At 40.9% G+C, this 12,413-nt stretch overlaps 1 protein-coding gene across 2 annotated transcripts in view; it reads left to right on the forward strand.

Annotated features, from left to right (window-relative positions):
* Positions 1–12,413, forward strand: part of MYO5B (myosin VB) — a 255,729-nt gene that overhangs the window by 199,053 nt on the left and 44,263 nt on the right. For both annotated transcript variants that reach the window (XM_073680474.1, XM_073680475.1), the window contains exons 14-17: positions 2,189–2,272; positions 2,789–2,932; positions 3,980–4,077; positions 11,849–11,935. In XM_073680474.1, the coding sequence (XP_073536575.1) occupies positions 2,189–2,272; positions 2,789–2,932; positions 3,980–4,077; positions 11,849–11,935 (413 nt within the window). The remainder of the gene's footprint in view (positions 1–2,188; positions 2,273–2,788; positions 2,933–3,979; positions 4,078–11,848; positions 11,936–12,413) is intronic.

A 12,413-nucleotide genomic window follows, 5' to 3' on the forward strand; every position in this document is an offset into this window, starting at 1 on the left:
CCATGTTGCCAAGCGTTTGATCTCTTGGAGTGTCATAGAAACAACCCCCCCCAAAAAAAATAATAATGGAATTGCATTTTTTTTTTCACCCACTTGAGAAAAAAAATTTCCCCCCATTTTTCCATACATCCATATAATAAAATGTTCAACTTGTCCTGCAAACTTCCTAATATGGCTATGTCGGTAGAAAAGTAAACTCTTGGAAGAAGAGGAGGAAAAAGAAAGGCACAAAAATGGAAAATCGCCTGGTCGTGAAGGGGTTATTATTTTATTTTTTAAAAATCCCTTGAATGGCTATTTTTTTTTTTTTTTTTTTTAAAGTAAAATAAAAAGGCAATGGCTCCCTAAGGAGAGGGAAACACAAAAGTGAAAATTGACCTTAGTGGGAAAAAATTGAATGGATTATCTGGGAATTTAAATAATTAGGCAAACAGCAGGGACGGTGGTGTAATAAAAAACAATCCATAATTCACCAATTATATCTTTTGCGAGTTCTGTGCTCCCCACTGGTGATGTTCCCTACATTCACATGATCATATACTTGCAATCATAACTGCTAAAGCCATTGACATCCCTTCACACAGCCTGAGTTAAACGATAAAATTCTGACTGCCTGCAGCCACCACTAGGGGGTGCTCACTGCATGTAGATTTATAGAGTTTATAGCAGCCGCCACTAGGTGGAGCTCACTAAATATAAATTTATGCATTTCACAGTAGCCTCCACCAGAGGAAGCTCACTGCATCTCCACTAGGGGTAGCTCACTGGATATAGATTTATACAGTTTACAGCAGCTGCCACTAGGGGGAGCTCACTGAATATAGATTTATACAGTTTACAGTAGCCACCACCAGAGGAAGCTCACCGTATCGCCACTAGGGGGAGCTCACTGGATATAGATTTATACATTTCACAGTAGCCACCACCAGAGGAAACTCACTGTATCGCCACTAGGGGGAGCCCACTGGATATTAATTTATACAGTTTACAGCAGCCAACTCGATTTGGATTTCTTCAATTTACGGCAGTCACTACTAGAGGGAGCTCACTGCATATGTATTTATACAGTTTACAGGAGCTGCCACTAGTGGGAGCTCACTGCATATAGATTTATACAGTTTACAGGAGCTGCCACTAGTGGGAGCTCACTGCATATAGATTTATACAGTTTACAGCCGCCATCCCTAGGGGAGCTCAATGCATATAGTTTAGGAGGGTTTACAGCAGTCTCCACTAGGGGGAGCTCACTGCATATAGATTTATACCGTTTACAGCAGCCATCCCTAGGGGAGCTCACTCCATATAGTTTAGGAGGGTTTACAGCAGTCTCCACTAGGGGGAGCTCACTGGATATAGATGATTTGTACAGTTCACAGCAGCCGCCACTAGGGGATCTGATTGCACAGAGATTTATAAGGCTCCCATTAAACACAATAATAAAGTTGTCTTCAATGATCTCCCCCTAGTGGCAGCAGCGGAGAGACATAATTTTATCATTTACATGTGTTTTCTGAGATTGGAAAAAAAAAATTCAGGGAGGAAATGACATAAATATAACAAAATGCACATCAGAACTTGGGCAAGTAATACCGGTGTCATGTGGTAGTATGGCGTCCTCCAGGATCTAGATTACAGTGCCTGTATTTGCAGTTCGGGGAGACGTTTTGGTAATATTACACAGTTTATAAAGAACACAAGTGCGTTAGATTGATATTTTTTTTGCTGTTTTTTCGTTACTTTAGATGAGTTTCCATGGTCTGTGTTTTGGGCATAATTGCAAAATAGCGTCCCATCAGGTTTCCCTGTGGTGCCGGCTTCTGACTCCGAACACGGAGAAGGTCACAGACAATATTTCAGGTTATTGCGCTGGAGGCAAAATGACCTTTATAAATGGAAGGAAGAACTTCATTTTTTGGCATCCGAGTGACTACATAAAGATTTAGACTTTTCCTTATTACAAGTTGTTATAGAGTTTAGAATCCGCTGCTGCAAAATGAGATCAGGGAATCCAGCTCCGGAGCACAAACTGCAGCTCTAACTGAGGAAATACTCTGCAAACCAAAAGATCAGGTCCATTCATAAACTTGTGTAAAGTTTTATCATTCGGCCAGAGAAGTGCATGAACCGTTTCATCTATTGTGTGACCTCATCGCACACAGATAATCCATCATACATGTGCATTATGTAGGTGGAGTACCAGTGTGATGGGTTCCTGGAGAAAAATCGGGATACGGTGTATGAAGAGCAGATTAATATACTGAAAGCCAGTAAGGTAAGATTGTTCTTCATCACACATTGTGTGTATTTTTTGGGATACATTTTTTACTAATTTCGATCTCTGTTTGCTGAAACTTTTCTATTGTCCAGAGGTAAAAAAAAAATCCTTTGCAGCTAAAATAGATCTGGAAGCTTAAAATGTGTATTAAAGGGGTATTCCCTAGGATATGTCATCGTTGTATACAAGGTGGTGGGCAGACCTCTCGGACCACCATGACCTTGAGGACGCAGGGGACAGCGGCAATACTGTGCACCGTATAAAGAAAAAATAGAAGGGGATGTATCTCTACACCAGCGCTGAATCCCCTTTATTCTCCGGATTAGTGACGGTCCCAGAAATCAGACCCCAAAATGGGGATACCCCTTATTAAGTGACAGCACGGATCTCTCACCTGTGCTGATAATTTGCTACAGTGTATCAGTGCAGAGTAAAATCTATTAAACCTTTTAACTCCTAGAAGTTGTAGTTGTGTAAAAAAAAAAAAAAGTTTCTATTCTATTTGTCTGACAGTATCAACTGGTCGCTGATCTATTCCAAGATGACAAGGATCCCGTCCCTCCGACTCCAAGTGGAAAATCCAAAATTAACGTCAGACCGGCCAAACCGGCCATTAAAAATGCCAATAAGGAACATAAGAAAACGGTGGGACACCAGGTAAAAAATATCACATATCTAATCGCTGCCGCATCTGCCTGCTTGACTGATGGTTCCTTTACCAAAAGTTAAACAGCATCAAGGCTGTCAGTCATGCAGGAGGATTCGGCACTGGGCAGGGAATAGAGCCGGAGTGACTCAGGCTGAAGATCTATGGTAGATCTGAAGCCTCTATCACTCCAGCTCTATTCCCTGCCAAGTGCCGCCGCCTCCTCCTGCATGACTGACTACTCCTTTTCCTGAAATCACGCAGTATAGAAGCTGTCAGTCATGTAGGAGGATTCGGCACTAGACGAGGAATAGAGCTGGAGTGGCTCAGAGGCTTTAGATCTACTATAGATTTTCAGCCTACCTCTCCAGCTCTATTCCCTACCCAATGCTGCCTCCTCTTGCTTAACTTGACTACTCCTTTGCCTGAAATCACACAGTATAGAGGCATTCAGTCAAGTAGAAAAAGGCAGGGCATAGAGCTGGAGTGACAGAGGCTTCAGATCTACTGTAGATCTTCAGCCTAATTTGCATATCAATTCAGACAATAATTTGTCAGTAACGGAGGAACGGACCAGCCATGTAAAGGTATTGCTGGACTTATATATAGTTTGATGGGGGAGAATCCTGATGACAGAGTCACTTTAAGTGAGAGTAGGACAATATGGAGTCAGACTTTACCTGTCTTCTCCTTTGTTTCTTCTATTGATGTTTTTTTTTATGATTGCTTCTACTGCAAAGATAATCCGTGATCTAACATGAGGTGTCCGGCAACTTTAATCTTGATTATTACATTCCGATATGAAAGCTGTAATAAAAACATAATCTAAAAAGTCACATTCTGTTTTGTGTATACAGTTACTGTGCAGACTGATGTGTCTCTATGGTTACAGACTACACACAAACACGCACAAGTGTAGACAGTATATCAGGGGCCAGACTGAAGGGAGTAACACGTGACTACAGGACCCGACCACACGTCTGGGGAATAGATTGTGAGTCTGATGTCCGAGGATGTGTCAGTGATGGGAAAATCATTTCGATTTCTTCTTTTTTCAGTTTCGGAATTCTCTCCAGTTGCTCATGGAGACTTTAAATGCAACCACACCTCATTATGTACGCTGCATTAAGCCCAACGATGAAAAGCTAGCATTCAGGTGAGAGCTATTAACTTTATGTATAATGTACCAAAACATATCCTGTACTGATCCTGAGTTACATCCTGTTTTATACTCCAGAGCTGCACTCACTATTCTGCTGGTGCAGTCACTGTGTACATACATTACATTACTGATCCTGTACTGATCCTGAGTTACATCCTGTATTATACTCCAGAGCTGTACTCACTATTCTGCTGGTGCAGTCACTGTGTACATACATTACATTACTGATCCTGTACTGATCCTGAGTTACATCCTGTATTATACTCCAGAGCTGCGCTCACTATTCTGCTGGTGCAGTCACTGTGTACATACATTACATTACTGATCCTGTACTGATCCTGAGTTACATCCTGTATTATACTCCAGAGCTGCGCTCACTATTCTGCTGGTGCAGTCACTGTGTACATACATTACATTACTGATCCTGAGTTACATCCTGTATTATACTCCAGAGCTGCACTCGCTATTCTGCTGGTGCAGTCACTGTGTACATACATTACATTACTGATCCGGAGTTACATCCTGTATTATACTCCAGAGCTGCACTCACTATTCTGCTGGTGCAGTCACTGTGTACATACATTACATTACTGATCCTGTACTGATCCTGAGTTACTTCCTGTATTATACTGCAGAGCTGCACTCACTATTCTGCTGATGCAGTCACTGTGTACATACATTACTTATCCTGTACTGATCCTGAGTTACATTCTGTATTATACTCCAGAGCTGCACTCACTATTCTGCTGGTGCTGTCACTGTGTACATACATTACATTACTGATCCTGTACTGATCCTGAGTTACATCCTGTATTATACTCCAGAGCTGCACTCGCTATTCTGCTGGTGCTGTCACTGTGTACATACATTACAGTACTGATCCTGAGTTACATCCTGTATTATACTCCAGAGCTGCACTCACTATTCTGCTGGTGCAGTCACTGTGTACATACATTACATTACTGATCCTGAGTTACATCCTGTATTATACTCCAGAGCTGCACTCACTATTCTGCTACTACAGTCACTGTGTACATACATTACATTACTGATCCTGTACTGATCCTGAGTTACATCCTGTATTATACTCCAGAGCTGCGCTCACTGTTCTGCTGGTGCAGTCACTGTGTACATACATTACATTACTGATCCTGAGTTACATCCTGTATTATACTCCAGAGCTGCACTCGCTATTCTGCTGGTGCAGTCACTGTGTGCATACATTACAGTACTGATCCTGAGTTACATCCTGTATTATACTCCAGAGCTGCACTCACTATTCTGCTGGTGCAGTCACTGTGTACATACATTACATTACTTATCCTGTGCTGATCCTGAGTTACATCCTGTATTATACTCCAGAGCTGTACTCACTATTCTGCTGGTGCAGTCACTGTGTACATACATTACATTACTGATCCTGTACTGATCCTGAGTTACATCCTGTATTATACTCCAGAGCTGCACTCACTATTCTGCTGGTGCAGTCACTGTGTACATACATTACATTACTGATCCTGTACTGATCCTGAGTTACATCCTGTATTATACTCCAGAGCTGTACTCACTATTCTGCTGGTGCAGTCACTGTGTACATACATTACATTACTGATCCTGTACTGATCCTGAGTTACATCCTGTATTATACTCCAGAGCTGCACTCACTATTCTGCTGGTGCAGTCACTGTGTACATACATTACATTACTGATCCTGTACTGATCCTGAGTTACATCCTGTATTATACTCCAGAGCTGCGCTCACTATTCTGCTGGTGCAGTCACTGTGTACATACATTACATTACTGATCCTGTACTGATCCTGAGTTACATCCTGTATTATACTCCAGAGCTGCGCTCACTATTCTGCTGGTGCAGTCACTGTGTACATACATTACATTACTGATCCTGTACTGATCCTGAGTTACATCCTGTATTATACTCCAGAGCTGCACTCACTATTCTGCTGGTGCAGTCACTGTGTACATACATTACATTACAGATCCTGTACTGATCATGAGTTACATCCTGTATTATACTCCAGAGCTGCACTCACTATTCTGCTGGTGCTGTCACTGTGTACATACATTACATTACTGATCCGGAGTTACATCCTGTATTATACTCCAGAGCTGCACTCACTATTCTGCTGGTGCAGTCACTGTGTACATACATTACATTACTGATCCTGTACTGATCCTGAGTTACATCCTGTATGATACTCCAGAGCTGTACTCACTATTCTGCTGGTGCAGTCACTGTGTACATACATTACAGTACTGATCCTGAGTTACATCCTGTATTATACTGCAGAGCTGCACTCACTATTCTGCTGGTGCAGTCATTGTGCACATACATTATATTACTCACTCTGTACTGATCCTGAGTTACATCCTGTATTATTCTCCAGAGCTGCACTCACTATTCTGCTGGTGAAGTCACTGTGTACATACATTACATTACTGATCCTGTACTGATCCTGAGTTACATCCTGTATTATACTGCAGAGCTGCACTCACTATTCTGCTGGTGCAGTCACTGTGTACATACATTACATTACTCACTCTGTACTGATCCTGAGTTACATCCTGTATTATTCTCCAGAGCTGCACTCACTATTCTGCTGGTGCAGTCACTGTGTACATACATTACATTACTGATCCTGAGTTACATCCTGTATTATTCTCCAGAGCTGCACTCACTATTCTGCTGGTGCAGTCACTGTGTACATACATTACATTACTGATCCTGAGTTACATCCTGTATTATACTCCAGAGCTGCACTCACTATTATGTCATGTTATATTACTTAGTCTCTACTTATCTTAATGTATTATACAGGCTGAAAGTAACGGTCACTATAGGATATAGTATAATGTTCAATGTAGTATAATATAATATAATGTTCACAGTGACTCCACCAGCAGAATAGTGAGTGCAGCTTTGGAGTATAATGCAAGATGCTACTGAGGATATGTAATGGCTATATCGCATTTTTACCTACCATGATCACACATCAGAGCGCAGCGGTACAGATACAGCAGACCTTATGTTGGTCTGCCCCCTCCCATATCCCTTATGTTATTTATCGCAGCTCAGCGACTCAGCGTGGAGCAATGAATGTTTGCTAAATATTTTGATTAACCATTCTTTGGACCCTGTGGCTTGTTGACTCACAAAATAGGAGGACAAACTACGTAAATTGATTTTCTCAAACAATGAGACCTGAGTGAGCCTTGCACCTTTACCTCTGTCCTCTGACTGATGACCTTAGCCACATATGTTAATATACAAAAGGGTTTTTCTATCCTGCTACCAAGAGAATTGAAAGAGACTTAACTAAGAGTCTGATCTTTGATTCTCCATCAGACCATCCGCTTAGAAGCATGGCTTTAACCAAAGAGACACAGATTTGGATTCTACATGATTTTGGCCTAAGGGTATATAGCCCTGACTCCAAAGATACGGAACTGCTCCATTGTCCATCAGAGAGACATAGATACATTTGGGGACACCATGTTGGGACAATGAAGTCACCTGGCCCCATGGATATGTTGTTTGGGGTTGCCAGGTGGGACCCTCCAGTCGCCTGGAACCCATGGAGACATTCTAAGAAGCCAGATTGGGACCAGCCGGCCCCATAGAAACTCTCGGAGAGGCCAGGGTGGGACTCTCGGATCTCCTGGTCTTGTACCTCGATGGACTGCTAGCTTCTTAAGCTTGCTGCTACCTTCTCTCTGTGGAGGCCCGCAAGAAGCGGAGGGCAACTGGTTGAGGTAGTTGGCCCTCGAAGTCCCAAAGTCGCAGCTGTTCTATCCCAGGCGGGCGGAGAGGAAGGATGAGACTGTGTAATGTTGCACCATCTTGGTTATTTGCTGGGACTGTTCTGTGTGTTTATTGTCCGCTTTGTGGTTCAGTAAAGTATTGCCACGCTGTTTTACCCTCACTCTGTGCTGTCTGAGTAGCGTTACGCCCACGGAAGACCCCGGTGTCTTCACAACACCTATCCGTTCCGCACAGCTAGAAATCGGTCTAATGTCACCGGGGGCTTGAGTGCAGAAGTCTTCTGGCACTGAGATTATTAACCCATATAGGAAGCCTAACCCCCAGCCAGGAGGATGACTGTACAGATATAGCAGAGCTGAGTGGGTCATTTGGAGATATCACAGTCTGGGCTTACTTAGGACTGCAGGTCACAGTACACAAACAATACAAGGTGGGAATGACAAATTCAGCTCTGCTATGTTGGATTTATAAAAGCCAGACCTAAAGACAAATAATGAGATGCAGGAGGGGACAGTCGGGTCATTGTCTGTGTGTAAGTATATCTGGGCAGAGCTGGAGATCTGGGCTACTGAGCCTGGGAACCTGTTATCCGCTGCTTCACACGGCCACAGACATGGAGGTAAGCCCCCTGCTTGTCACAAAGGCTTGCAATCATTTTCTAATTGTTCTGACCTATGCTTATATCCCCTGTGACTTTTTATAAAACAGCGCCCCTCCTGACTCCATGATATGCCTGGTATTGCAGCTTAACCCTATTCAAGTGAACGGGGCAACATTTTAATTTCTGCACAAGGAGGATTTGTCACTAGTGTCCGTAGCAAAGGTGACCGGTAATACCGATGTAGCAGAGCTGAACTGATATCATTGTCTGGTATCTAATGTTTTTACTCTGCATAATGGAAGGTGAAGAATGCAAACATTACACTTTGCAGAATGGTGAACTTGCTGCGCTGCACCGAACAAGCTCCGCTCTGCTGCATCTGTGCACAGGCTTAATAAATGCATCCGCCATATAGATCCAGCTTTTGTGCCTGGTGCAGAGCAGCTGGCGTTAAAAGGCCCAACATCGTCTGAGCGGGTGATAAAGATTTCTGCTCACAGATGGGTCTGCTGGATTCTGTCTCATTGTTTCCAAAGCTCCAGAAGGACGGAAATATTCAACGTTTTCAGGAAGAAAGAGAGAAAATCAGAAACTGAAGCAGATGTGTTATTTCACAGTTTAATTTTCATCTGACATAGATGTCATTCTCAAAATATATTTGTGTATGTTGGGGGTAAGTGTTTGTGTACATAGGAGCAGTATTATAGTAGTTATATTCTTGTACATAGGTGGCAGTATTATAGTAGTTATATTCTTGTACATAGGAGCAGTATTATAGTAGTTATATTCTTGTACATAGGAGCAGTATTATAGTAGTTATATTCTTGTACATAGGAGCAGTATTATAGTAATTATATTCTTGTACATAGGGACAGTATTATAGTAGTTATATTCCTGTACATAGGAGCAGTATTATAGGAGTTATATTCTTGTATATAGGGGCAGTATTATAGTAGTTATATTCTTGTACATAGGGGCAGTATTATAGTAATTATATTCTTGTACATAGGGACAGTATTATAGTAGTTATATTCCTGTACATAGGGGCAGTATTATAGTAGTTATATTCTTGTACATAGGAGCAGTATTATAGTAATTATATTCTTGTACATAGGGACAGTATTATAGTAGTTATATTCCTGTACATAGGGGCAGTATTATAGTAGTTATATTCTTGTATATAGGGGCAGTATTATAGTAGTTATATTCTTGTACATAGGGGCAGTATTATAGTACTTATATTCTTGTACATAGGGACAGTATTATAGTAGTTATATTCCTGTACATAGGGGCAGTATTATAGTAGTTATATTCTTGTATATAGGGGCAGTATTATAGTAGTTATATTCTTGTACATAGGGACAGTATTATAGTAGTTATATTCTTGTACATAGGAGCAGTATTATAGTAGTTATATTCTTGTACATAGGAGCAGTATTATAGCAGTTATATTCTTGTACATAGGAGCAGTATTATAGTAGTTATATTCTTGTACATAGGGGGCAGTATTCTAGTAGTTATATTCTTGTACATAGGAGCAGTATTATAGTAGTTATATTCTTGTACATAGGAGCAGTATTATAGTAGTTATATTCTTGTACATAGTGGGCAGTATTATAGTAGTTATATTCTTGTACATAGGGGCAGTATTATAGTAGTTATATTCTTGTGCATAGGGGCAGTATTATAGTAGTTATATTCTTGTACATAGTGGGCATTATTATAGTGGTTATATTCTTGTGCATAGGGGCAGTATTATAGTAGTTATATTCTTGTATATAGGGGGCAGTATTATAGTGGTTATATTCTTGTACATAGGGCAGTATTATAGTAGTTATATTCTTGTATATAGGGGCAGTATTATAGTAGTTATATTCTTGTACATAGGGGCAGTATTATAATAGTTATATTCTTGTATATAGGGAGCAGTATTATAGTAGTTATATTGTATATAGGGAGCAGTATTATAGTAGTTATATTCTTGTACATAGGAGCAGTATTATAGTAGTTATATTCTTGTATACAGGGGGCAGTATTATAGTGGTTATATTCTTGTACATAGGGGCAGTATTATAGTAGTTATATTCCTGTACATAGGGGGCAGTATCATAGTAGTTCTATTCCTGTACATAGGGGGCAGTATCATAGTAGTTCTATTCCTGTACATAGAGGGCAGTATCATAGTAGTTCTATTCCTGTACATAGGAGCAGTATTATAGTAGTTCTATTCCTGTACATAGAGGGCAGTATCATAGTAGTTCTATTCCTGTACATAGGGGCAGTATTATAGTAGTTATATTCTTGTATACAGGGGGCAGTATTATAGTGGTTATATTCTTGTACATAGGGGCAGTATTATAGTAGTTATATTCCTGTACATAGGGGGCAGTATCATAGTAGTTCTATTCCTGTACATAGGGGGCAGTATCATAGTAGTTCTATTCCTGTACATAGAGGGCAGTATCATAGTAGTTCTATTCCTGTACATAGGAGCAGTATTATAGTAGTTATATTCTTGTACATAGGGAGCAGTATTATAGTAGTTATATTGTTGTACATAGGAGCAGTATTATAGTAGTTATATTCCTGTACATAGGGGGCAGTATTATAGTAGTTATATTCTTGTACATAGGAGCAGTATTATAGCAGTTATATTCATGTACATAGGGGGCAGTATTCTAGTAGTTATATTCTTGTACATAGGAGCAATAGTATAGTAGTTATATTCTTGTACATAGGAGCAGTAGTATAGTAGTTATATTCTTGTACATAGGAGCAGTATTATAGTAGTTATATTCTTGTACATAGTGGGGACTACTTTATTACTTAGGGCTGCAGACTTTTTCTTTTCAAGAGTGGTGATGGTCTTAGAAGTCAGACCCATACTGATCATAGAGTGATGGTGTATACTATAGATATACAGAGTACTCCTTTATGGAGCAGTGTTGTGGCTTCTTCAGGTGTACAAAATGTATCCTACTTAGTTTGTCTTGGTTTTGTATTCCTTGATAATTTGTTAAACTTAATGTCTTTTTATCTGATTAACTTTCTTAAATAAGTGTATAATTGGGGTCTCTGTCCCCTCCGTGCTGTTCTGCTATTATTTCCAATTATTGCTGTTTAGAGCATAATAGATGGGCAGATGATTGACAGCCGGCGCTGCGGCTTTGCTTTGATTCCAATGTACAAATTATGTAAAACAATAATTAATTTGCTTGGTAGAAAATCAGTATTTTCCTTTTCTTGCCATACATGACGCTGATTTAATCTGTGTAATAACTCTGACATCTGCTTTGAGAGTGACTGGCTGATATGTGATTGGCACAATGTGCAGAAAGTTTTGCTCGCACTTTATATAAGCCTCCACTTATTGTTTTACAGCTTCGATCCAAAAAGAGCCGTGCAGCAGCTGAGAGCCTGTGGCGTTCTGGAAACTATCAGGATCAGCGCTGCAGGCTACCCCTCCAGGTATGTGGCTGGCCGTCCATCTCCTCAGGTGGCCTTTGCCTTCCCAGGCCTGACATGGTTAGCCATTGATTGGGTATAAATGTGCAGATTCGTGCGGCTTTTTCCGTCAATTGAGGCTTAACCACGGAACTTACTTAAACTTCTGTTTGAAAAGTGGCTTTACTCCTAATTCGTCCTACAGATCCGTACAGCCAGTCCTCCCCTCTCCACGGACAACCAGGCCGGTCCAATCAGAAACCAAGAGCGCTTTTGTGCCTTTGTGATCAGTGGGTTGTCTTTGCTCCCGGACCTCCCCTGATCTAAACTTTTGACTTGTCAAGTGAAGGGTACTCCTTTCTTGGGTTATTCCCAACATTACAAGTTATGACATATACAAAGGATAGGTGATATCTTGCGGATCGATGGGAATCGGACCTCTATTAATCCTTTGAACGGATCTCAGAAATTCCCCGCTGGATCGTAGCAGTGGCTGCGCAAG

The sequence above is a fragment of the Phyllobates terribilis genome, unplaced genomic scaffold (genome assembly GCF_046119375.1).
Source record: "Phyllobates terribilis strain yellow unplaced genomic scaffold, ASM4611937v1 Scaffold_1__5_contigs__length_1240528914, whole genome shotgun sequence".
Taxonomy (NCBI): domain Eukaryota; kingdom Metazoa; phylum Chordata; class Amphibia; order Anura; family Dendrobatidae; genus Phyllobates; species Phyllobates terribilis.